The sequence below is a fragment of the Calonectris borealis genome, chromosome 17 (genome assembly GCF_964195595.1).
Source record: "Calonectris borealis chromosome 17, bCalBor7.hap1.2, whole genome shotgun sequence".
Taxonomy (NCBI): domain Eukaryota; kingdom Metazoa; phylum Chordata; class Aves; order Procellariiformes; family Procellariidae; genus Calonectris; species Calonectris borealis.
The window spans coordinates 4,327,274-4,353,937 of NC_134328.1; the positions used below are offsets into that span (position 1 = coordinate 4,327,274).

Here is a 26,664-nt window from a genome sequence, read left to right on the forward strand (position 1 = left end):
TTCTGCATTGTTTCAGCTCCTCTGTACGTGGAGGGTTGTGCTCATTTGGTGTTCTCGTCTGCTCTGCAACCATTAGCTGTGATTGTTACAGTGAAAGGAACATAATTAACAGCTGGATGCAAAACAAGTGTGGCAGATTGCTGCAAAATCAGATCACGAGCTTTTCTGCCTTCTCTTGTGCAACGTTGTACGTGTTGTTGGAGAGTTTGAATGAGATAGCTGTCACTGGCTGAATTCTTTTCTGTGGACAGTTGCATGGAGTTTGGTCAACGTGGTGTTGCTTCCAGACAGGAGTCTAAATAGAACATGTGTGAAACAGAATGGTTTTCGGCTTTGTTATACAAAACGCTTCCAAATTGTGTGAATTTCCCTCCCAGGGACTGTTGAAAGCCAGATGCTGAACTGAAATGTGTCAGAGTTTGAAGTAAGAGGGGAAAAAAGAGAAGAAGGAAACAGAAGCTCCGGGCTTTGTAACTGTGGGGGTGAGAAGCAGCGTTAGTTACAGTTTAATTTTAGACGGAGTTAGCACAAGAAGTGACACAGGAAGAAGAATGGACAACTGGCTTCGCTCTCCTCTGGCCGGATCTCCACACGCGCTGTCGCAGCCATCCAGGTAGTTAACTGGTGTTTGCTGGTTGTCCTGGTGCCACCTGCTACAGATGGCTGCCTGACAGAGCATGAAGTTTTCCTTGTCTGAAAAACCTCCCTGAGCTCACCCCTTTAAAACAACAGCCCTTTCAGTGGTTATCCCTCTGAAACGTGAGGCCAGGGCGGCAACGCCGTGTTACTCCTTATCCTCTCTTATCCTTATGCTGACTAAATAATCAAAGTTAAACGTTGCAGGTTTTTCGTCCCCAAGTTCTTTATCTGGGTCATTGTAGGGGACGGTCTCTGGGTACTGATCCAGCCACACAGTCAAATGGGGAGAATTCTTTGGCTGCTGTGTGAAACCTGCCTGGATTTTTGAGCAGCTCAGAAACCAAAATCCTTCCTGCAGTTGCATTTTACCTCATTGAGTTAAAATGAAATCTGTAACGGCACAGTTGCAATCAATAACTCCTGGCCATTTTTCCTCTAAGTGGGAGATGAGGCGGAAGCCTTTGTAACACAGCTGGAGATGAGGTGGGGGACGCTGCCGGCTGCTCCTGCAGCCTGGTGGTCCAACAGGTGAATGATGTTTTCAGGCCAGAATTGTGAAAAGTAGCACCACAGGAATCAATAAGAGTATTATTTTTGAGGGAATGATGGATTCTAAGGATATTCTTATTGATTTTTTTTCCTCTCTAATGACTTGTACTACATGCACAATCAGGCAGTTCATTATTATCAGGGGACTTCAGGCTGGATTTCTAGATGCTGACAGGTCTACTCGCTGTACACAACATTCTTCTTCTGGGACATTTGGAGGTATGGACAGAGCTGCCAGCAGAGATGTGGCATTCGCCCCTGTGGAGATGGCCCACGAAAAAAACAGTGAGGTACTTCAGTTCAGCACGAGCCCTGAAGTTCTGAAAAATGAAGTGGCACCAAGGCCACGTGCATTGCTTCTGTGAACTGTTGAACAGCTTTGAGGAGCTCTGTGTTCAGTAGGATTTCGGGTGTACAGCTTTGTTCACGTGTGTTTACTGCTTGGCCAGAGTATGTGGACCTGAGGGTTTTCTTGATAGTTCTATCAATAGTGTAAATAAAATCCTCCAGTCCACCTCATGTTTGAGAGTTTGGGAGGTATGTGTATTCAATTATTAACTATATATCATTGAATTAACTTTCTATTGTAAGTAATAAAAGCCCTATCCACTTTGTTAAACCTCCCTTCTCCAAATGTGACAGATACTAAAAATAGCTGATAATTGGAAAGGCAATACTAGGTTTAGCTTAGTCTCTCGGAGAACTAACAGTTTCCTTAAGCTGGCAATAGAAATTATAGGGGAGTCCATTGGCCCTGCACAGACATATGCACATGATTTATTTTAAAGGCAGCAAACAGTTGATTTCAGTGGGATAAAAAAGAAACACACCATCTAGAGCTCTCCCGAACTTGGGCAAAATTTGTTGAGGAAATAATTCCTTAGGATGCTCAGTGGACAGAACCACGGTTTCTATCCTGCGCAAAGCAGGTTGCCACAAGCATGCTCAATGTATAGCTCTGGGAGACGGGGAAGTGAAGTGGAAACTGAGGCCAAGTGGGAGATTGGTAATTACTTGTCTTGTCTGTGCACCAGCGAAAGTTCAGATTGCTTGTCCCCAGTTTGAGCTGCCTGATGAATCTGTGCCTGTTGCAGGGCAGCCCCGAACGCTACGTCTGGGGACAGCAGGTCTCGCTGGTGCTGGCAGGTGGTTCTTCAGCCAAGGCATGCACTGTTTAACTAATGCAAAGTCATAATAATAGTAAAGGAAAGAAGAAATTGTGGGTGATGGATGAGATAGCTCTGCTTCTTTTACTGTTGTTCGTAGCCTGTGAACAGCAAGCTGTCATTTTAAAAGAAAAGAAAAAAAAAATGATTTGCCCTTTTAGGTTGTGAAGATGCAGCTGTCACATAAACATATGTCCTGCTGCCCTCATAGCCCTTGCTGCAGAAGATTGTTCCCATCCAAACACTGAAGGGACAGAGGCAGAACTTGTCTTGTTATCATCCAGTGTACTTCAGCGAAATGTGCGTTTAGGAACGTAAATAATTAGTAGACAGCATCAGCTCCCTTTCTTTGAAAAAGGAAGAAACAAACTATATTAAAAGAATGTTTAAAAAACCCCCTGAAGATCCAGAGGGACGCTAAAACAGGCTCGTGGTGTGTAGTTTCAGGCCTGTGTGAATGAGCTGTATTGGCAGAGAGGGTTGACCCAGCTCCTCAGCACAGTTTGTGTCCTCTTCAGAGAGTCTCTAGCTCGTTCCAGCTGTAGGTCCAGGTGTCCTCCAGGAACAGTCTGCCGAAACACAGTCCTCATATCGTCTGTGTCCGTGGCGTATCGACTTAAAAATTTAGCCAGGGTTCAGCCTTGAGCGAGGGTACACTGTCATCATGTTTTATTCCTATGGAAGGAAGTTCCAGAAAACCAGCAAACGCGTAGATGGGCTTAATACGCAGTAAGCTTTGTGGGTACAAAGCATGTTGGAAAATGAAGGTTGGCTCAAGAGCTGTAGGACGTATTCATGCCGTGTTTTCCTATTCCAGGATCTTGATTAAAATATGCCTATATTGTTCTATTACTGTTTGGATATAGAATGTTTGCCGTAACCTGGCAGTCGATATAGAGCCGAAGTAGTAGTGCTAATGGGATCTTAAATTGAATTATTCCTGTGACTTTAGCCATAATACGAAAGAGAGATCTTATGCTGAATATGTAGGATCTTGGGTCACCATTAAGATTGTTGTAGACGTAAGGCCTTGTAAAACTTCTGTGATATCATAAAATGGGAATTAGGTATCACAGTGTTTGAAAGAACATTCAGAAACCACGTGGAGACTAAAATTTGGGGAAATTATTTTTGTTTTTTTACAACTTTTGTATTATCTCTTTATTTCATTATTTTTCTTATAATTGCTTTAAGCCATCTGGATGATAATTGAGAATGACCTATATTGTTTATTCCTGCTTTACTATTGGCTAAACAGAAGCATCTTACTGTGAGCAGGAAAGCACCTTGTCTGAATCAAAAGTAGTATTTTTCAGAAAACAAATGTGATTGTGGGAAAATGGTTTTACTGGTTTTTGGAAAAAAAACATGTATTTATTTATTCTGTTTCTTGGCAGAAAAGTTCATACAAACTCACAATTATCAGCACCAATCAAAGAAAAATAGAATAAATTTAAAGAGATCTCATTTTTATGAGACACTGAAGAGATGAGCAGTGGGTTGATCAATGAGGTGATCAATGGAAATCGATGGAATAATCACCCCTAATCAGGAATATGGACTAAGTTCAAGTCTTTAAACTTTAGCATCCCTAGTAGCTGGGAGTCTGGTGTCTGTGCAGGTTTCTTTTATGTTTTCCTTCTCAGAAGATGCAATTTGAAATGAAGCTCTGAAGTCCAGATGTCTTGTTCCTCTACTGATTGATTGCCCTCGCTTTTGGCAGTGCCAGATCATGGTCTTCTAATAACTATGATTGTCTGTGCTAAATGCAGCAATTAGTAGATGTAGATGCAAACAGAACACACGGCATCCTGTCTTTTCAAATTACCCTGTGGGAGGGTAATGTGCAGGAATATGCACAGGCTGAAATGAGATCAGTTACAGCATCATTAACAAGATTTCAGTTTTTGTTTTCTCACCTTTTCCCAACATTGACTAATTTCTCCAGCTTTTTGTTGTACTTTGAAGCTAGCAGAAAGCAATAAATATACAAGAAAATTTTTCACAACGAAATGTGAGCAAGTGTCCACCTGCTTTTAGACTGCAAAAATGCTATCTTGATTTTTTTTTTTTTTCCATTGCTGATTTTCCAGGTCACCTTGTCTTAGATTGTAAACTATATCAGAATCTGTCTGTCTTATAATTCCCAGCATTATGTGCTGAGGCTGTGCTCTGAAAATAAAGCTATGTTTTTCCTGCTTCATATATCATCACTAGTAATAAAGATTTTGGATTTCCAGAATAGCTGGCAATTCGAGCTGATTATACACGAGGCAGAGATGAATGGGGAGCTTTGTTGTACAGCTGTGTTGACTTTGCAGTGCCGACATTGTACAGGTTGTGTAGAGGAGTTGATTTTTGAGGGAGGAGAGGGGTCAGTGCACCAAAGAGAGATGCCTCCGGTTTATGGGATAAACAGCGCTTCAGTCCCGCTCTGGGGGCTGTACGGCTGGGAAAGGATCTCCTTAATAGACATTGTCCTCGGCGTTCCAGGAATTCCTTGAGAGAGTTTGAAGGCAAGATCAACAAAGGGACAGTTTATCCTGAATATTGCGTTGTTTTTAGACTACACACAGGGTTACTTATATCCAGACAGCGTGGCTGACTTATATCTTGAGGAATGCATAGAAAGGGATCAGAGGGAATCGCTCTTGCGTGGATCCCGCAGTTGTCCCCTTCCGTCGTGCAACGTCAGTGTGAGGAGAAAGGCACGGTGGGACCGTGTGTTTCTGCTCAGGCCGAGGAGGGTCGGTCACAGGTGGAACAGATTTTCTCCAAGAGCAAATTCAGACTTTCACAGTGTTCGTCTTATTGCTTGAGGATGGAAGGAGGCGCTCAGCGGTGCATTTGCTAGGCTGTTGTTTCCAGAGCACAGACAGCATCCATATTAATGTAGCGTTGTTACACACGGTAATTTATGCAGTATTTGTTACACCTGAGACATGTACAAGAGCATGTAAAGACATAAAGTGCTAAGAAAGCCCTGCAGCAGATTACTGCCTGACAAAGTCAGCTTTTTAACCAAAGCAACACATTAAGATTTGGACGGCAATCATGCATCGGACAGAAGCAATCCATGCCAATAAGGGCTGTAGAATGAGGAGCTGGGGGTACCAGGAAGGATGTGTTTTCAGCGAGAAGGCTGCCGGGTTTGAGCTTTTACTTAAGCCAAATACAACATTGCTGTTCCGATCCAAACTCCTGTTTACGCAGATCTGCAGGCTCTGAGGTGGGTTGAACAAAAGCGTTGGGTTTTATCCCAGCTCTGTGCTGAAAAACTGCAGTGGTGTGGGTTGTGTTTGAATCGCTCATTTGGCAGAGCCATACAGCATGCTGTTTTCCTTCCCATACGTATCAGAGAGCTGAAATATTCAAATGACTACTTCGGTGTCTGTTTGCCATGTGTTTAAATAAATACCCAATTTGCAAAATTTGCAGTAATGGTGCATGAAAATTAGATATACAGTTGCATGTACTTTTGACCCAAGGCTTGTCTGCCTATTACAGGATCAGGTCATTTAACTGGTAAATTCTATTAGTTAATCAGGCAGTTACACAGGACCCATTACTCACACATCCAGTGTGGAAAAACATGTTGTCACTCGTTTAGCTTCTCACCAGTTAGAGAAGCAGCTGTATGCAAGTCCATTAGTATGGAGTGGTTTATGCAACTAAAAGTGTTGGTGGTATTTTCAGAGATGAAGTGTAAGAAAAATGCTTATTTATTTTAGTACCTTTTTAAAGGAATGTATGTTTATTGTAGATGGGTAAATTACACACTTTGATGTTTTCCTATATTTTTTTTTTTTATTTTTCAGGAAACAAAAATCAACTGTGTCCGGCTGGCAACAAAAGGTATGTGAGTCTCCTTTTCCTGCAAAGCACAATGCCAGTAATGTAAAAGCTGCAGTGGTGACACAACTTGATTACAGTTACTATTCAAAGAACAAGCCTCTTTCTTTTCTTGCTCCCCCCCCCCCCCCCCCCCACCAGATTACAAAGGCAGAATAACAATTTCCAGAACCACTTCACTATATGTGTGGACTCTGTTATTTTTTTTAAGACAGAGTGTCTGTCTCTCTGTGGTTCCTCCTTTCCCTTATTCTGTCGACAGCTTTCCTGTCCTGAGGACTGTTCTTGCCATTGGCAGAATGTCACTGAAAAAGCTTCCTCTTAACGTTGTTCTCTCCACAACTGTATAAAGTAGATAAGTAAGAGGAGATCTCACGTAAGCCTAACCTTGAACACAGCGGGGCACAATTCTTGTATCACACCGTTTTCATGGTATAATTCAACAGAGTAGAGTACATTCCTTATTTTCATTACAATTAGTTCGGAATAGACGAAACCGATAAGTCAGATAGACCAGACTGAGCAAACCCGAGACGGTAAGATGCAATGCTCTGATCCCCAGGTTGCTTCACAAGGTGTAGCTCTTGAGGGACCGATGCTGCCAATGTCCGGGTTCCTTCTTGGAGTTTAGAGTTGCTCTAAAGTTTTCTAAGGACTTCAGAATCACCCCAGGGGCTACTTTGCCAGCGAAGGTGTCAGAAACCAATTTACTTGTAACACAAACAGAGGAGTAGCTGTAAAGAGACTTCCTCAACACACGTCGTAGTCTCAAAATGAGCTGTAAGGAAATGATAGGGTAATTGCCATGGGCCGTGCCACAGGTAGCTCTCTATTTCCAAAGCGCAGGGTTGCATCTTGTGCTCTCGCTGCTTTGCTGTAATGTGAAATGACTGCATTACTGCCTGTGGAGTCTTTCCAGAGTTGAACAAAAATTGGCAGGAACCTATGACCTTTTTTTCTTTGAGGCACCATTTTTTCCATTCTTTTCACTCCTTTCTGCCTTGTGGCAGTAACAGAAGTTAGTTACTTCTCGGTACTTTATCCTGATCGCTTCTGCATCTGCACTTACAGAGGAGTTGGGAGGGATCAAAGAAGCCCCAGCTAACAGTTGTTGGGTAGCAGAAGAGCACTTTTTCTGCCTTTATATGGAGACATCCCCTAGTCTGTTACCGAAAGCCGTGCACTGGGGTGGCAGGCGCTGCATGAAGCTCCCACCCGTGCGGCTGTTTTCACTGCTGAGACCCGATATGCAAACCGGTGGGGCTGTAAGCAGTTGTGTCACCACTGAAAGCCAAGGAGGATGAGCCATTTCTCCCCTTTCCCCCTTTCATCTGTGGCTCTGGTGCTCCCCAGATCCTCTTGTTGCTTTCCTTTTAAAAAGTTCCTCGTAAAATCTTCATTTAATTCATTTCTCTGGGCTACAAACATTCTGTGTGTCTCAGTCTCCCCTCCTTCCCCCTCAGTTTTTCCAGCTGGTAGTGACGTGACCATTTTGGATACTTTACTTTGGCTTTCTGGTGGTAAAAAGAGAAAGAGCAGGACTGGGTAAGACGAGTCTGGGGGAAATGAGTCTCCCCAGGGTTTTCCCAGAGCATGACTAGAGGTCCCTTCATGAGATCAGAGAAACTGGATTAATTCATTTTTGGAAACCTGTAGTTTCTTCCGTTTCAGTCGTTCCTTTCTCTGGAGTTGGTGGAAGAATGTTGTCATGCTAGCAGAAAAGAGATTTGCTCTGTGACTATTCAAAGAAAAGTAAAAACCCTACGTAGCTTGAAAAGTCCCATTCTTGCATGACCTTTTGATTTGCACCATCTGGTTTGGGTGCTTTAGAAAAGTGTCACTAAGTGTTTGAGTTGACTTCTGCAAACTGATTTCATTTTCATTAACCTGTTAGGTCACTACGAGGAGTCAATAAGCTACCCTCATCCTGTTGTTTCTGAATGCCGTCTCTTTTTAAAAAAGGATCTCTTACTAATATTAATTTGATAAGAGATATAAGAGAGATGGTAGAGCCTGAGGATGCCTAGAGCCACTGTTTTTTGGTGATCTTATTCTTTAGGATTTTTCTTGATTGATGTGAATGGAAAAGGACAAGAAATGATGGTAGTTCTAGTGTTGAGTCTCACTGTCTCAATGGATATCACTTTTGATTTATAGGCAGATGTCTTCTTTCTGTACATGGAGTGTGGACATCTCAGTGGAAATTCTTCTCTTTTTTCTTTTTCTTGTCCTCACTGTGAATAGCAGTGTATTTCTCAGTGCCTGACCGTTAGCAAGGACAGTGGAATATGCACAGCTGTGGCTAATTTGATGCAGTTTTAGCTCTTCAAAGGTACGGTATTGCCTGCAGCTCACAAGAAAGGTAGCAGCACGAGCAAATGCGTAGTCTTGGTAATAGAACAGTATCTTCCATTGCTGGCACCTGTGAAGCGTAACAGCCGAGCAGTAGCTGAACAATGTGGTTCCGTGGTTTGGAGCTTTCCCATAGTTTCAGATTTCCATATGTCACGAGGCTGAATTCCCACCATACGTTAACTCCATATGAATAGCAGGACCCAGCCAGTCCCCATCCCAGCCCCTGAAGAGGGGTGTCACATCTGCCTCTCTGCTCTGCGGCAACGGACAGAGACACTCACGAAACGATAATTACATTGTGACCTGACCAAAGGCTGGGAGCTGGGGTGTTCTAGCTGACCTGCTGTGTCTGTGCTGTCTTCTGTCTACTCGTTACATTGATTATCTTTAATGGCGTTGCCCTGCATTTGCCTTTATTTGCACCGTTGTCTTTCTGAGGAGAGAATGAGCGAACCGGTAGTCTGCCTTGAACAAAATCATCAGAGCTGCTAGCAAAGAGACCGCTGGGGTGTCTTTGGTAAGAGTCAGAGAAAAAACCCTTTTTTGGAGTGGGGACTAATCTCAGCACTGACAGCTTAAAAGCTCCACTTTGAGTTGGTACCAAGGAAAAAGCATATTTTGTTTTGACGCAAGAAAGTAAATACATACGGCTGGTGCCAGACTAAATGTTCATTTTGGGCTATAGGCCTAATTTTTCCGTTCCTAGACATTTGACACTGCGGTAGCTCCATTAACGTTAGTGAAATGAGTTCTGATTTACACCAATGACAGGAAGATTAGGATCAAGACATGTTTAAGCAAGGCAAGTATTCTCTTGAAGTACTGGATTAACAAGGGCAGTAAACGTGAGTGTGGGAGTAATTAGGCAATAAAATGTGTTAGGCAGTGTGTTACTGGGGGATTATAACACATCCTGGGTGTTGCTGCAAGGCACCTGTTCAGAAGCTGAGCAGCTTTAATTACTTGAGAGACACATGAGGCTGTTCCACTGTCGCTACTTCAGCAGGCTGGGAGGCAATTTGCTTTGTATGTCCCATTGCCTCAAAACCATGAAAATGAAAACAGACAACTCTTTAAGAAGTGTTTCAGTCCATTAAAGAGAGTTTTGGAGATTTCCCCGTTTTCTCTCCTCCCCTTTTAGCACGAAATAGATTGTTCAGACTGACCCCTTTTCATGCAGTTCAGCTCCACGCAGGAGCTGCTTCCCGTCTCTCCCGGCGGTGCCCTCTTCTGCGTGGTTTTCTGCGTGCTGCTCCTCTTTAGATGAACTTGATTCTTGTGGTCGCAAGAAAGATCTCTCAAATCTTTGTATAGTGGCTTATTAACCGTCGGGGAGGGGTGTTCAGCATTTCAGAGCTCTAGGTCATGACACCAGTAGTGCATCCTCCAGAGCAGGGCTAGTAGATACCCACGGGGCAAGCACATCTGGTGAGCTCGTTTCCTTCCATCCAGCGTCTCAGTACAGGAGTCGGCTGGTGGAAAGGGCCAGCGGCAGGGACTCATCGTCAGCCTTTGCTGTGGTGACATTTGGCAATCCATCAGAAAGCTCTCTGCGTTTGTCCAGTCTTTGTAGCCATTTCACATTTTGCCAGCATGTTTTAAATCCACAACATTATTAACCTTTTGTATCTACGTATGTATTTATTTTCAGGTTCGTTGGTCTCAGATTTCTTACCACTTCCAACCATAAACATCTCTCCTCACATGGGCTACTCCTCTTTTTTAAATTACTGGAGTAATGTTGTCTTTCACAGCATTAGTCACTTGGATGCATATCATTAGCATAAAACACTCTTTAAAAATAAAATTCTAATTAAACCCCAATTTACCAGCTCTCTGCCATACAATTTTCATTCAGCCAGTTTATTTATTAGTTTTGCCATTTGGTTTCCTTGATAGCATTTGTTTTAATATGTCCCATTCTTTCTGAATTAACTGACTTGTTTTCCCTGTCTTAAAGCAACATATTTATATTGATACTTTATTAAAGAAAATTGCAACTTCTTACCAAGAGAGAGCGATTACCTCTTGTATTCTTAAAGTGCATTAAATTAATTTCACAGTGTAATTGAAACCAAGGCAGAGGGCTCATTAATGGTTCCTTATCTCTTGATACTCATTTCTTCTTTCTTTAAAATGTGAGTTCTTGCAAATGAAAGAATGGAACTTTAATAATCATTAAGAGGTACATTTTTATTTTTTTCCTTTTTTTTTTTCTTGTGCATGCTGCCTGGGAACGATTTTGCTTGTTCTTAGCAGTAATAGGTAGGCAACAGGTGACCACGCGAAACCCGCCCAGCCTCTTGAGCACAGGTGATTATCAGTTCAGGAAAAGGAAACTGTTCAAACTTCCAGAAGCCTGAGCAGCTTCATGACTTCTTGTTTCATATTTGGTTTGCATGGGAAAATACTTTTACAATTATTCTAACTACAGTGTAAAGGGGGCACTCCCTACCTGGCACTCCTTTTGCACCGAGGTGAATATACGCCTGTGCAGAGGGTCACCTGCGGGAGTAAACACCACTTAAATCTTCACGCGAGCACTTGAGCAGGACTGAAGAGCCCCGTGGATCCCTCGCTGGCCCTCTGCAGAGGCTGAATATCTCCCTGAGCATGCATGGAGATGATCTTGCATTTTTTAATTAAAGTAGCTACGGCATTTTCTGGGGCTGATTATTACGCTTGTTCTTAGACAGCTGAGTGCTGCTGTTGAAGAAATGATGATAAGAAAATGAAAACTTCATTCTGTAAGCCCTCTGTATAGAAATTTGTGCTGGAATCAGAGACTTTGCAGAATTGAGCCTCAGTAGCACCATGTAAAGTCATTCACAGATCACTAGTGGGGAGGTTCAGAACTTCTCAAGGGTTTTGCAGTTTCCAGCAGAATGAACTTAGAGGTCTGTGTGTCATAAACCTGCCTTGCAGTATGTAACACTGGGACTAGTACCATCATTTCACTCCAGGAAATTTAAATACAGAGAGGAGATCCCATCAGTTTGTGGAGATGGTTTCTTCTGCTTTAGCCTGATGTGTATAGAATGACTTACTGGGATGTGACAGAGTTACATCTGATTAATACGAAAGGGAGGGGAAAGGAGGGTTGGTTTTTCAGTTTTGGGATGGATGAAATTTTTGTAGGGGTGTTCCTCTCCCAGCGACTCCTATCTAGCTATGACTTCCTCACCCAACAGTTACTTCAAGTACACATCAGGGCAGCTGTAATGATACAGGGGCAAAAAGGCACTGGGATTACTGTGAAGTTCAAATGCTTTTAAGATTGAGAGAAATAGTCCTGCTTTTTTTGCACCAGCACTGGGAAAAGGGAACTTCCTCAGCAATGAGTGCATAACAATCTTCAAATCTCAGACATGAACCTGGGTCTGAAAGTGAAATCATGGGGAGAAAAAAAAAGACTGCACAAAACAATGGAAAATCAGGAGAAAAAAAAGTCCTACTATTCACACACAGTTTTGCTGCATATGAAAACTGTTCATTTAATAGCTCATGCTCCCTCAAATTCATTTAAGAGGGCTCTGTTGTTTTCTGAAATATATTATAGTTTTGTAGACAGATAATGTATTTTTTAAACAGATCTAATCCCACTTCAGATCTGTTTGTTATTGCATTTTGTTTTCTGATACACTGGAATGTTATTCCTTTGACAGGTTTATTCTGTTTTTTGCTATTTATTTCAGAGGGTTTTATCACACTTTTTAAGTTGAATGCATGAAAGTGTTTTTTTTTTCTTTTCCCATGAACAAATCTCTGCCTTCTAAAAGTTATTTTTTAGCACAAGTTTGTATATCACCGTAATTAATTGTTAATAATAGACACACTTACATTGTTCTTCCTGAAAAATATTTCCTGCGGAGAAGACAACTCAAACTTCCTGGCATGTGGATGCCCACTTAACCCAGTAAGCATCTTTATTTTCACCAAATTTGGTATCAAGACTTACTTAGAGGGATTTAAAATACTGGCTTTAGGGGCTTCCTTAACCCGGGAAGCTAATGAACCAACTTCGAATTAGTGAAGAACCCGGTGCAGAACTGGATGAGGCCACAAGTGAACTGAGTTTGATAACCTCAGCCCAATTTCCAGAGGACAGTGTCTACTCTAGAGCTCTGCTGCACTGACGGACCCTAATCTTGGGCTCCCCGATTAAAATAAGCAGTCGGAGGGGAGAGGCACAGTGTTTAAGGTAAAATTTGGGATAGATTAGCAACAGTAGACTGAAAATATCACCTCTGTAATTCAAAGCATCCACTGCTGGGATGCACTGGGTCGCTTCAGAAAAGAAAGGTCTTTAGCAAAAGCAGAATAAAATTGATTATTGCTGTGTGAGCCAAGTCCTCCTGCAATCAAAGCAGGCGTGGATTTACCCGGAGCGGCAGGGAGGCCGTTGGCCGTGTGTGGTGGCTGTGGCTGGTAGGTTGTGCCATCACCGTTGTTTGCAGATGAACCAGGAGCCGGGCAAGGGGCGGCGCGGGGAAGCACTGGTGGGACGTTAAAGCCAGGAGTGAAGGTCAAATCAGAAAGGATTTGTTTTGGTTTATTTAGTTTTAACGCAAGGAGCGATGCATGATGACTCACTTGTGAAATTCAGAGTTGGTTTTTTTTCCCCTCTCTTCTGCCGGAACGTTTGCAGGAAGAACCGTCTGAATGTCCCCTGAAGCCTTCTGCACAGGGGCTGAGAGGTGGGGCAGAGAAGGGGCAGCGCGGGTGCAGAAGCCGGAGGAGGGCTGTTATATTTCAGAGGACAGCAGTGTCGCATGTTCCTAACCCTCATACGCTTACACCAACTTATTTGGGTAGTCAGTATTTCTTCGCCATTTCCTGATATGTGAAGATGCTTTCTAAGGTGTATTAGCCGCTGGTCAGGTAGTATGGATCACTTTAAAAGTTTTTCATAGACAGATTATCATTGTCAGTGTCCTTAAATAGCAGTTCCCAAGGCTATTACAAATACATTCTGCCTCTGTTTCCTTACACAGATTTTTCAATGAGCCAATGTTCAAAGCAGGGTTATTATTAATGCATTAGCTTCTCAGTTTCTTCTGGGAGCTGGGCTTTTAAAAAACTATATGGTAGCATCAGGATATGTGACAATGTCATAAGAAAGGTAGGTGTGAAAGAGGCTGTTTCGTAATACCACTGTAGAGGAAAAAAAAATTCTTCATTCAAGACACGCCTGAAAGTGCTGCCCGAACTTGGCAAAGTACAGAAAGTTTCCCAGTATTTTATGCAGCACACGTAGAGCATGTATCCACAGACTCCCTAATGCATTGGCCATATGACTCCCTTTTTACTGTAAAGCGGTGAGTATCCTCCTTTGCATGCTGCTCAGTCAGCTCGCGGGTGAAGCCTTATCGGGCACGGTTTTTGTAGGCCACCGTGGTACTTCAAGCACCTTTGACCAGCCAGGCTCAAAAGTGGCCTTATTTCAGTATTCATTTTATACCCCCCTCTGGACTTCGCTCACTGGTTTTGTAATTTCTGCAGCCGGTGTGGCTGCGGATTTGTAACGATAACCATGATGGGAGCAGAGTAACTGCTTAGAGGGGACTGGCTGGTGCAAAGGTTAATTAGTTTTTGTTCGTAGGGTGCGACAAGTCTATTATACATCCATAGCATTGTCATGCACTGCAAAGTTTTTGCTTGCATCAGTCAAAAGATTGATCTCCCTGTGTCTGTTTAAGACCATACAAAAATTAAGTCACATCTGTAAATTTGAACTTGTGATAATGGGAATTTTACTTGTTTGCCATTTTTATAATTTCAAGCTGGTTTCTAAATAGCTCTGCAGAAGTGGAGGGTTAAAATGGAAACACGCTCTCACCCTCTGAACCATTGCATCACTTGTAGGCATCGCAACAGCTGCTCTTCATCTGAGCTCTTCTTTCAAGTGTAATAACCTGTCTGATTCTTGGGGCCATATATCTGCCTTTAGCACAAATTATGTGCCTCTGTTCTGAAGAGAGAGGAAGAAAACAGAGGAGAAACGAAAAGCCTTTGTGGTGGATTTGCCTGGAATCTCCAGAATCAATTATTCTCTTACTGCTATTTTATAATTCTCCTTCAGTTTAGTAATGCTAATCTTGATGCCTTGCTGTGTGTTTACCCTCATCCTCCTACAGATTCAACTTGTATGCCTGATAATCCCTCATATAAATTCTGGTCTGTCCTTCTCTCCAAGGCTGCTTTGTTTTGGTGCTCTCTGCGCTTAGAATATGGTTGAAAGCTTCTGGCTCTCATCATTCTTTCCATTCCTTTTGAGCTTTTTTAAAGACATGAGAATATCTCATTGTAGTCTTAAGCCTGTGCTGTTTGCAGTCCTCAATAACTGGAGGCAGAAAATTGGTGTAGTGACGTTACGCGTAGTGATACTGTTGGTGGTATTCATTTTTTTAATGAATTACATCAAAGAAATAGCCGAAGTGGAATCTGTCTTTCAGATTTCATGAGATGTTTTACTTTGTCGGCTTACGATACGCAGAAGCGCCCGCATCGTGCGTAGCTTTGTTTGTCCCGGTACTCTGGTATGCGCTGCTGAGGGTTGCAGACCAGCCTGCCTTCCACCACCCCTGCGGGCGGGTGGCTGACGCGGAGGGCTGTGGCTGGGTAGTGCTGGCTTACGATCAAGATGTAAAATGGTGCCCTTCCACTTTTATCTCAACGTTACCATTCTTAGAGGTACCTGGCTGCCTTTGTGTTTGCGTATCGGAGCCTATGTTTCAGAGGTATAGATATAATCAGGATCTGAAAACATAAGGGAAAACATTTCCACTTGCAGAGATGCTTTAATCATTTGTAGGCCACTCATGGAAAGCACCATTAAAAAATAAAAAGAAAAAGGAAATCATGTTTACAAGTAATTTGAGAATAACTGTCTTTTGAAAATAAGCCTCTAGGTCTATTAGGAAATTTTACATTCAGCATGCTGCCTGGCCATTATGTGCTACAAAGAAATTACTCTAAGCAGCTCATTTTAACTCATAATGACTTTGAACCCATTATTTTTCATTAGTTTTTTCTGGGTTAAATAATGCTTTGAAGTAATTTTTCTGATTGGTTTTTGTTTCAAGAGCGACTTTCTATCTGAAGAAGTTGTATTCTTAGGTGTTACAAATTTGAAACCACACCTAGTCCTTGCCAGGCTGGCTTGTCGCCTTTCTGGGTCTTTCCTGTCCTCTGGCTGTGGCTGAACCTCCCGTTACTTGTGTTGCTTCTCTCATTTTGTCCCTCCCTCATTTACACTTGCACTGCCTTTTTCTTGCCGCCGGTATTTGACCCGGCTGTCCTTGGAGCCATTTTGGTTCCTTTCTCTTCTCCTCCTGTTGTGGTATCGGGTGCTGCCTCCCCTGTGCAGTGACGCGGCTGCCGATGGTTGTGGTGCCGCTTCCAGCGCAGGACTTTGTTCTTTATGCCGCGCCAGTTGGAAATCTCACATAAATACCCGTCTTTTCCTCCTGCCTATGGCTCTTTTGAATTCTTTTTTCTGTCAGTTACATTTTTTTAATGCAATATTGGAATTGCTGCTTTAAATACAGAACGTTTCAAATTACAGTTTGTGAAACAGATTTTATAGAAGAAACTTGTATTATCAGTCCTGCTTAGCTATATGTACTCAATAATCATTCTTTCCTGGATGTTCTTCACAGAGAAGGTCACTTTATATCTGGTGGCTTATTGTTTTCAAATAATGAATCTGTGCATAAATCGCTGGGTGAAAGATTGCCACGGTATCTTTCACTTGGCTGCTGTTGTCTGTCCCTCCCGTCCCCACCGTCCCCATCTGTGAGGGCTTACGTGGTCTGACGGAATTGCCACAGGGTGTCAGGCCAGAAATGCCAGTCCTCAGCTCTGCTGTTGGGTGCCCGCGATGCCAAAGGCATATCCTTAATCTTTCCAGATCTATAAAGTAAATAACATAATTTATTACTTACCTTGCACAAGCTTTAAGAGGATTTAAAGTACATACGCATATCGCTCTAGGAGCGTATAGCGCTACGTATGAACGCTTGCTGGTAAGTGGATGATTTTTCACTTAGCATTTTGAAAAGGTTCTTCTCTTTAGTTATGACTGGCAAAAACTTGAGTTTAGGCTGTTGGAATCACTTGCAAACCATCTCCCCGCTCAAAGTAGGTAAACACGTCATCTCTTCCTTGTGGACAGAAACAATTTTAGCTGAAGAAATCTTTTGAAAGATTTAGCTCTGGAATACAAATGGCAGCCTTCTATACTGAAATTCATTTTGGATTTCAAAATTCTTGTCCTTAAGTTATCAGCCACCGCAGGGCCAGCTTTAACCACGATCTGAAGCAAGGAGGAATTTTAAAGGTTGAAAGCCGCAAGGAGCCGGCACAATATGAAACCACGCTTTCCGTAGTTGCACCTTGCTGAACTAGTCTGGGATTTAGGTATCTGTGAATCCACAGCAGGATAGCCGGATTAGACCTTGGGTGCCTGTGAGTGTGTTACTAAAAAAAAAACCATCAGTGCTTGAGGATCCATAAACCTGACTTCTCGTGGGCTGATGAGGCAGGCGACTCTGGGAGAGAACCCTGCTCTGCTCTCTTTGCGTCTCTGCAGCATCACCAGAACAGTATCTCCCATGAATGTGCTGCATGGAGCGTGTTCTGTCTCACTGCGTGGATGCTGGATCTCTGGGAATCTTGAAAAGGGTTGAAAAAGCAAAGTAAATTAGGTTGGTAGGAAAGGACTAAAATCTTGAAATAGCTATGAATGTAAAATGGAGTGCTGGGTGAATGCCGATGCCTGTGAAAGTCACATTCGTGCCACTGGTCAAGATTCTGGGAACATGCATTTTGTACAGTACTTAAATGTATATCTCTGAAAGTAGTAGCCTGGTCTAATAGATGATGCACAGATGGGGAGTCAAGGGACCTACAGTCTTCGCTTCTCTGGCACTGTCTTCTATCATTTGCCTTCCTTATTAAGAAAGTAAGCTCAGGGCAGAAAATTGTCCTACTTCATGTTAGTGCAGTGTAATGGGGTCCTGGCCTTAGCGGGGGCTCTGGGTGCCACTGAAATACACACAGTAATAACAGTGGTGACCTGTTCTATATCCTATTATTCCAGTACCCAGCTTCAGTTACGAGGAACAATTTATTCCAGGAAATGTGCTGGAAGTAACCACTAGAAAATACGGTTATAGTTTATTTTCTTTTCCTTTTAAAGTCAGCAATATATAAACATTGTTTTTGTGAAAGAAAGGGGTGGCCTCTCAAGTACAGTAGTGCAGAGCTTTCCAAGTGTATTTAAAGACATTTGCATGAAATGGCCATCTGAGCAGTTTTTATGGGCTTCTGTGCTCAGAGGATTTCAGATCTGCCTGCACACCAGTAAAGGAGAGAAGCAAAACTGAATTCTAAAAAAGTGTTACTCTCAGGAGCAGCAGAAGTCATCTTCTGCAAGTACAGTAACAGCTCACAGATCTCCTTCTGCCAGAACAGAAGCGTTCTCCTTACCTACAGCTGGTGGTAGTGCAGGTGGGAGTACAAGCAACCATAACAGATTTAGGCATCTACAAGGAAAATACGCCAGAACGGCAGAAAAACAAGGGAGTTCTGTGGTAATGTTTCATTGCAAAGCTTTAAGAATCGAAGACCCAGGAATTTGCTGACAGTCGTATTATCAATTCCTAGGCGCTATTAGCTGAGACAACTTACAAATGGTTGGACTAGTAGCCTAAAGGAATTGTTGGCCTTTGCCAAGATAGATAGAAAGAGTTACATAGAAGATTCAAGTGGATCAGTCACCACAGTGTGTAGGTGTCAGGATGGATAATAAGCCTTTATTCTCTTTCTAGAACTGCAGTAGTCTACAATAGGACAAGAAATATCAAATGAAAATACACTGACCACACATTGCCTGTAGTAACAAGCAACAGCCTGGCAAAATCAAATGGATCTAGTGGATTAGAAGATGGAGTTGACATCACATTCTTAATTTTTTTTAACGTGGCTCACAATTCATGAGGGTATTCAGATGGTACAAAAATGGAAGGGGTCTGACTGTGCTGTTTGTGGTAGAAAACCATTCTCCAACACCTATTATTTAGGGTCATAGGAGTAACTGCAACTCAACTGGAGGATAATTTGGAGTACTTCTGAGTTCCACTTCAGATGAATAGTTTTAGCCGTTTTCGGGGAAAAAAAGTACCTTTATCATTTACTTTGTTGTGTGATAGTGTCGGGATTGCCTGTACGATGGCATATAGCTCACCTCTTGGGCAGATTTGATCCAAGATTGTAAGAGATGTTGTCAAATAAAGATGGTAATATGCAACCGATACATTATTTTATTTTCATGCTCAGGAGTCCCATTAATGCATTTCAGACATGTGCACACAGTAGTTACCAGTGAACTCTTAACTGAATGGGAAAATTGGTGGATGCAGCAGAGCAGTAGAGTTGTCGGGGACAAAAAGCTGAAAATTACATGTGTGTTTCAAACAGCCAGCATTTTTGCTTGGTAGATACTGTGTTTTGCTGCGGCAAACTAGATTAACAGCTAGCTGTAGGAGAAGTGAAATCATACTTTTTTCACTGCATGTGGTGAGTTTTCTTGGTTTGCATTCATCATGTCATTGTTCTATATGTACTCTTCAAGATATGGTGAGAGGAGAATATAACACTTTATTCAAGATCAGATCCTCATCCCTGGAAGTCCATCAGCTACGGCCCTATTCAGAACATATCAGACAGTCCTATATTCAGTTACATGATTTGATCATGGTAACCATTGGGACTCATTCTTGCAGACAGAGATTTTTTTTAAAGCATATGCAGTTTAATGTGTGGCAAACGGGCAAAAGAATAACCCAGTGAGGCTTTCTGCTGTCTCACCAACATGTGGACTCAACTGAATATTACCTCCCCAAGCAACTGACTTCATGAACAGAAGTGATTCAGCTTTTCCTGAAGGTCAGCCACACAGAGTTGTTAAAGGAGCAATGATGACAGCACTCTGTTTTCACCTTTGATTCCCTTTTCCTACTGCGTTTAGCTGTAGAGGGAGACTTGGCTGACTCCAACAGCAAAGGTGAAGCCCAAGATAAGATTGTGATCTCCTGTAACATGAATTCATTTAACTTCATCAAACGCAATGGTGATATTTTTAGGAGTGGTTAAGTATATCAGGAATATAATAAAGATAGGCTTATTTAGTCTTTAGAGTAGCCACGACTCAAATCTCGTGGGGCTTTCTAAATCAAGATCAGTGGTTTAAGCTATACCTGGAAAAATTCTGTGCAGCAAGTAGTGAAGTCAGCAGAGCTAAGGTATATAATAAGTGCTATGCAAGTAATCCCAGCAACAGGGAGGGGGTAGCATTCTGCAAGGTCTCAGTTATTGCAGGGGCAAAAGACCCTTAAAGTCAGATCACGACAAGGAAGTAAAAGAAGAAATGCTGTGCAAATAATATTCCTAAATGTGTTTTATTTTCAGGTGTGTAGGCTTTACTCTTAAAAACCCAAAAATTTCAAATAGAAATTATGTTGTCTTGCCTGGGCTGCAGAAGCACTCACACGTGGAATACATTAGATGATGTGGAGGGTGCTCTGTGCGTTGGATTAATGCTTGTCACATGCATAATTGTAACCGTATGTTTATATGTTTACAAAAGCCAGGCCTCCAGTATAGCGAGAAGTACAAATGTGTTCTGATTTCAGAAGAAAAAAAGTTTCTGCAAGTAATATTATGGGATATGTTACTGCAAACTTTTAGATTCGTTGTTTCAGTGAGTAAGGATTGCACCTCCGCTTAAGCTATTTGAGATGAAAATTATAACTGCTGTTCATTCCCCTGCTTCTGGGTGTATGCTGAGTGCTTCAGAAGAGTAAATTCCCCATTACAGTATAATATTGTGAAATATTAGAGTCAGTTGCATTACACTGGATTTTACACCCTATTACTGCTCTGAATTGTCTGTCATTAGCCCTTATTAAAGGCAGATTTGGTTAGATGGACAATTGTCTATTGCAATTTGATTGCAAATATGTTGTTAGGTTTTCAAATGAATATTTGAAGTGGATCATTGCACGATTTTTCTACAATTTCTCTTTTTATCTCCTCCTTCCTCTCCCTCCATCTTTTAAGGAGCTTCCACCCAGAATTCCAATGCAGTGGAACCAGAAAAACAAGTTGACAGCACGGTGAAAATGGCCGGAGTTATAGCTGGTCTTCTGATGTTTGTTATTATCCTCTTGGGAGCAATGCTTACTATCAAGAGAAGGTAAGTTTCTGCTTTGCTTCCGTCTTGGACCTTCTGGCTAGAGTGTTGCTACTTCAAAAAGAAGAATAAATTTGGTAGAGATAAAGCATTCCATTTGTGTTACAGAGGGCAGCAGTTAATACCTATTTAGGTAACGCTACCGCTAAGAAGTTGTAGTCCTAGAAGAGATGCCTCTTCTGGCAGATACTATATGAGCAACAAATGAATGGTTGTTACTGCAAAGAGTTTATAATAATTAATTGATAATTCATGAGAAGGGATAGCTCATGAAAAAGCGTGGAGAAGTACGAAGTGATAATGAGGCAATGGAAGTGGGCATGTGAGCCTGTGCAGGTGGCACAACAGTGGTCTAACAGAAGACAAGAATTCTTTCTTAACAGCTGAGAAAAATAATGTCTTAAAATAATGTGATCAAGGATCTTGTTCCCAAGGGAGTCTTGATGAGATATATTTTCACACAGCAATTTCTTTGCAACCAGTGTTCAGCTGGAATATTACATCTTGCTGAGGGTTAGAATCTTTCCAAGAGTTAGCTTTAGTTTAGAGGGGAATAAAACTTGGAAGAATCATGTATGGTAATGAAATTTGTTCAAACAGTTCATTTTGTGTGATTTTCTTTGGACCATTTGCACTTACACTTTGAAGTAGACTATTGTAGTTGCTACTATTTGAAGAGCTCCACATTTACAGTGTAATATGCTGATTCAGAAAACCACTCAGGCAAGAGGTTTTCTCGAGAAAACGATGTATTTTGTATATATTTTTACCAGTCACATTTCTGAAGTGAACCGTACTTTTCAACAGTAACTTGATTCTAAATGACAGGAGCTAGGCAGCCTGGCAGCCCCTTGTCCGGGGTACAGGTAGTATTACATGCGAGAGCCTTGGTGATTTTACTTGCTCTGTTGCAGGGCGTGCAGCTTCCCAAGCAAAGCTCTCTTCCTTTGAGATCTCTTATCTCTGTGACAAACAGCCACACGTTTCCTGAAAATAAGAGCAGCAGTTAAATCTAGACAGGAGCTCCTCTATCTTAATCCAGAGCAGATATGCAAATGGAATAACTCTGTGCTACAGGTGCTGGAGTGCAGGGCTGCTATTCAGGAGGACCTTGAGAGGCTGGAGAAGTGGGCTGATGGGAACCTCATGAAGTTTAGCAAAGGCAAGGTCCTGCAGCTGGGATGGAGTAACCCCATCAACAGTACAGGGAGGTTTGCAAAGAAGGACCTGGAGGTCTTGGTGGACAAGTCAAACACAAGTCAGCAACATGGCTTTGCAGCAAAGAAGGTCAACTGCATCCAGGGCGGTGTTAGCAAGAGTGTAGCCACAGGTTGAGGCAAGTGATTATTCCCTTCCGTTTGCCATTGGTGAGATTGCTCTGGGCATACTGTGTCCAGTTTGGGGATCCTCAGTACAAGAAAGGCAAGTCCAGAGGACCAAAATGGTTCGGAGGTGGAGAATCTCCATCCTTGGAGAAATTAAAAACTTGACTTGGACAAGGTCCTGAGGGGCTTGCTGCAAGTGAAACTGGTTTAAGCAGGAGGTTGGACTAGATGTCCTTTGAGTAGCCTTTCCAAATGATGTAATTCTGCAAAACCGATCGCATATGTACTGACTACTGTGAATACCTGTTGAATTAACTGAAGGTGTGGGCGATCTAGACTTTTAATCCAATTTTTGTTGTGTGCAAAAATTTCAGATTTTGTGGACAAATTGTACGTGTTTTATAGTCACATCTGCTGCACTTCTGTTCAGTGTTAATCCCAAACAGTACAGATGTCGCTGATTCCAGTCTGCCGGGAGCTTTTCAGTTCATAGGCAGAAAAAAATCAGATGCATCCAATGCAAAACAGAAAAAGATTTTCAGGAAAAATTGAGTTGGGTTTCTGGTTTGTTTAATGCCCAGCCCTCATCCATTCCTGTTACCTTCCTAAATGTTCTTTAAGAAAAACTTTTATTTTCAGCTTGAAAGGTAAAATTTGTAAGGAAAACTGTCAGAGTAATGGCACATCTCAACATCCTGGTGTATTTCACAAGCTGTTAAAAGTTGATAGCATTTCTGTCCCACAATGTATTTTTATTATAAATCATGTATATTGCTGGGCAGAAAACAAACAATGATTTTTCATGATGACCAGGAATTCCTTATTTGAGGACAGTTTTTCTGTGGTGTAGCCTGCCAAGAACTAAATCAGAGAGGTAAGGATACTCTTATGAGACAATATACTTTAAATACTAAGGAGGAGGTAATACTCGTAATCTCTCTGTATTTTCTCGAATTTTCAGCTTTCACATTAAACTCGTATTCCCAGACAGTCTACCACATCTTTTGAAATGTAAATGTGGGACTCTTGCTGTTAAACACTGTGATTGCTGCCAATCTATTTTTTTGTATAAATTTGAAAACAGTTAGGAAATTTCTCAGAGGTAGAATTATGGGCAAATAATTCTTTTTCTCCAAACACTGTGGAAGAAATCTTCATCATTCTCATTCTGATGAATGCATTGATGTGGAGATGTCTGGATACATATCAATGATTCAACATCTTTGCTTAATCTTCTGTCTTCCAATGGAAGCTGGAAAACCAGCAAAAGGCCATGTTATCAATATGTAGGAATCCTTCAAAGAAAAAGTAAAAAATTATGGCTGATGTAGATTATCAGATTTTTTGCTTTTTTTTTTTTAATGGTCTCTACATATTTTATGCATAATATAATGAACTTTTATTAGTGGTTAGGAGGAAACTTAGAGACTGTATTATATAGTTTAGTTAGGTATATAAAATCACTGAATTTTAGCTTTAATTTTTTTCTGATGCATGTTTAACTCAGATAAGTAAATGCTGGGGAGATCTATCAAGATCCAACTTTTTCCAACATTTGATTCTTAGGATGTTTTGACTGTTGTGACTGCTGCAATATAAGTTGGTATCTCATAGACAGAGAAACACAGACAAATACAGAATCAAAAATACTTATATGTAGAGCAAGTTCCAGGGGCTGGAGTCTGGGGACCCTTTTGCTTGATATAAGAATTCCCAAGCTAGTGCTGACCTGAGCTGGCCCCCTAACACAGCGCACATGTTCTTCTGTGGAACTAGCCTGGTCCCCAAAGCAGCAGTGTTTAGTGAATTTGGGTGTGAGGTCCCATGGACAGAACATTGCTAGGGAGGTTGTCAAGGGAGGTTTAGGTTGGACATTAGGAGAAATTTCTTTGCTGAAAGAGTGGTCAGGCCTTGGAACAGGCTGCCCAGGGAAGTGGTTGAGTCACCATCCCTGGAAGTATTTAAAAGACGTGTAGATGAGGCGCTTAGGGACATGGTTTAGTGGGCATGGTGGTGTTGGGTTGATGGTTGGACTCGATGATCTTAGAGGTCTTCTCCAACCTTAATGATTCTATGATTCTATGATTCTATACCTGGCTTTGCCATAGGCTCCGTTAACCTGGGCATCTTTCTTCAAAACTAAAATTAGAAAGGAGGTGAGTGGGAGTATTAGAAATATAAATTCTCCCCTTTTTCTTTCTAGAGCTGGAAAATTACATTTTCTCTGTGTCGTTCCCCACCGCCCCCCCAGTGCAAACAGGCAGCATCACTGCAGTCTGTATCTCCCTCTGCCTGTTTGCTGTCATTTGCGAGGTTACCCACTGGAATACACACTGTTCTAAGAAATAAACTGGCTCATCGACTTTAAAATCTTTTCCCATTTAGAAGCTACAACAGAAGGAGGTTTTGGAGGCTTGCTCTCCCTAGGTCCGCGTAGCACGCCTCCAGCGCCGCTGGTTGCGTCGGTTCTGGGTCTCCCTCGAATGGGCACCGCCAGTCGTGTCCGATGGAGGCTCGGAGCTGCATATGGACAAGGCTTCCCTGAAGATGAACTTAAGCCTGCCAGGCTCATTTCATTTGTAAACTAATGCGGATTGGGCTTTTATAAAAGGAAAGGCCGCTTTGGGCCACAGATTGATTTGAACTTTTGGAGGAACAGAGCTGAAAACTGTCACTTGTCTGAGAGAACGGTTTAACAACAAAGTTCTCTTTCTGTTTTACAAACAGCAATGTTAGGCGCTTAAGCTCTTGCATTTGATTTTTGCATTAACCTTACTTTAAAAAGAGTTCCTCTTCTCAGTTCACTAAGGCTAATGCCTCAGTGTACAAGACAGTGTAGCCTTGCAAGGCAACAATGCAGAAAAATAATTTAATTAGACAAACTCGAGGCATTTTCTTCAAATGGAGCTGCAAAATATCACAGTGACATTTGTTCATGGTCCAGGGCATCATCATTCATTGGTAATAGGCACAGCAGTGGATTTCCTGAATGAAGCATTTTCTTAGCCCGTGCAAAGAGCAAAGGAAGAGAGATTAGAAGAGATGGAAACGCTAAGAGAAGGCAGTTTGAGGTTAGGATTAGACAGACCATCAGAAGCTGCCTTTTGTTTCTGAGAGACGCACCAAATCAGCATACTCTTTTGAACCTTTCATATACAAGGCCTGAGCAAGTGTTGCCCGGTTGCTCGTAGTTTCAACAGAGCGTATGGCAAAAACTCGAGCGACTGGCACATTTCTGGGGGCTGCCAATGCTTTATAGGGTTTAGTCAGATATGTGTAGCTAAACTAAGCCAGCCGGAATGTTTATGCAGTGGAAAATTTGGGTTTGACTTTATGTTTGTTATCTAAAAGTTTTAGTTGAACCCTGTGGTCACCTAAAGTCTGCTAAAGTTTCTGTGGGTGTATATCTATGTAAAAATTGTGTGTGTATATATATATAAAAATTTGTGTTTTAAATATGACTGTGTTACGGTATCTAAAATCAAAACCATTAACAAAATTTGTTTTCTTGGTTTTGGGAACCCACTAGCTACATGAGTTACCTGTTTGCAGTTCCAATATCATCATATGTATATGGATGCACAAATTACTGCAACATTTAATTTACATTTGGTGATCAGTGCCCACATGGGTGCATTTGCCCACATAAGGCAGTACCGCTTTCTTTCATTAATAGATACATACCTTGAAATACCTCATTTTTATTGTATCAAAACATTGCTAATTCTCTAAGGAGCTTGTTTGTTTGTCCTTAATATTAGTTAAATATTTTTGTGTAATAAAGAATACAGGACTGGTTAGTAAAAACAAGCTGAAACAAGAAAAACAAGACATTTGTAAACTTCTTTTCTGGAGAAAATACCCTTTGACTTTGCCCCCCAAAAGGATTAGATTTTGGTCGGTTCTGATTTCATCTGGACAGTTTTAATGCTGGTGTAACCGTGACTTGCATTTCCCTGGAGTGAAGAATGTGACACTTCTCAGGCTTGTGCGTTTGAGCAGACAAAGCCTCTACTGACCCCTTTAAGTATAAGACTGAATAAATAGGATCAGACAGCCTGTCATGGGTGCACTGTGCATAAGTTCTTTAAACTGCTGTTGGTAGCAAAAAAGGAGATTTGGGGCTATGTAGGGTCTAGGATTAGTTCCTTCTATGAAAACTCAGCTCCTTATTCTGCATTAGGATTTAAGTTGTTACCTTAAACTAATTAAATAAAACCCAAAAGCCTCTTGAGCAGAACACACCCAAGCTATAGGGTAGAATTACCATAGGGATATTTGCACATTCAGGGACCCGTGTCCCTTCTGTGTCCATATTGAGGTGGATGACAGGCAGGGTTTTCAGGTTGTGTGATACATTCTAGGGTTGGGTCATGCATTTAGTGACCAATTTTAACAGTTAGTTTGGAAATATTCCTCAGGAAGTCCTGATATTAGGTTGCATATTTTGGGAGAATTTGGGCCAAAATGGCCTGTCCAGTTCCAGAAGATAATCCTCCTTTTGTCTGTCTTCCTTTATTTT

The 26,664-nt window shown here is 41.8% G+C and overlaps 1 protein-coding gene across 3 annotated transcripts in view; it reads left to right on the plus strand.

Moving 5' to 3' along the window:
- The window catches only part of PTPRT (protein tyrosine phosphatase receptor type T), a 458,488-nt gene that overhangs the window by 365,722 nt on the left and 66,102 nt on the right, over positions 1-26,664 (plus strand). For all 3 annotated transcript variants that reach the window (XM_075166323.1, XM_075166325.1, XM_075166326.1), the window contains 2 exons: positions 6,173-6,209; positions 20,685-20,820. In XM_075166323.1, coding sequence (XP_075022424.1) covers positions 6,173-6,209; positions 20,685-20,820 — 173 coding nt within the window. The remainder of the gene's footprint in view (positions 1-6,172; positions 6,210-20,684; positions 20,821-26,664) is intronic.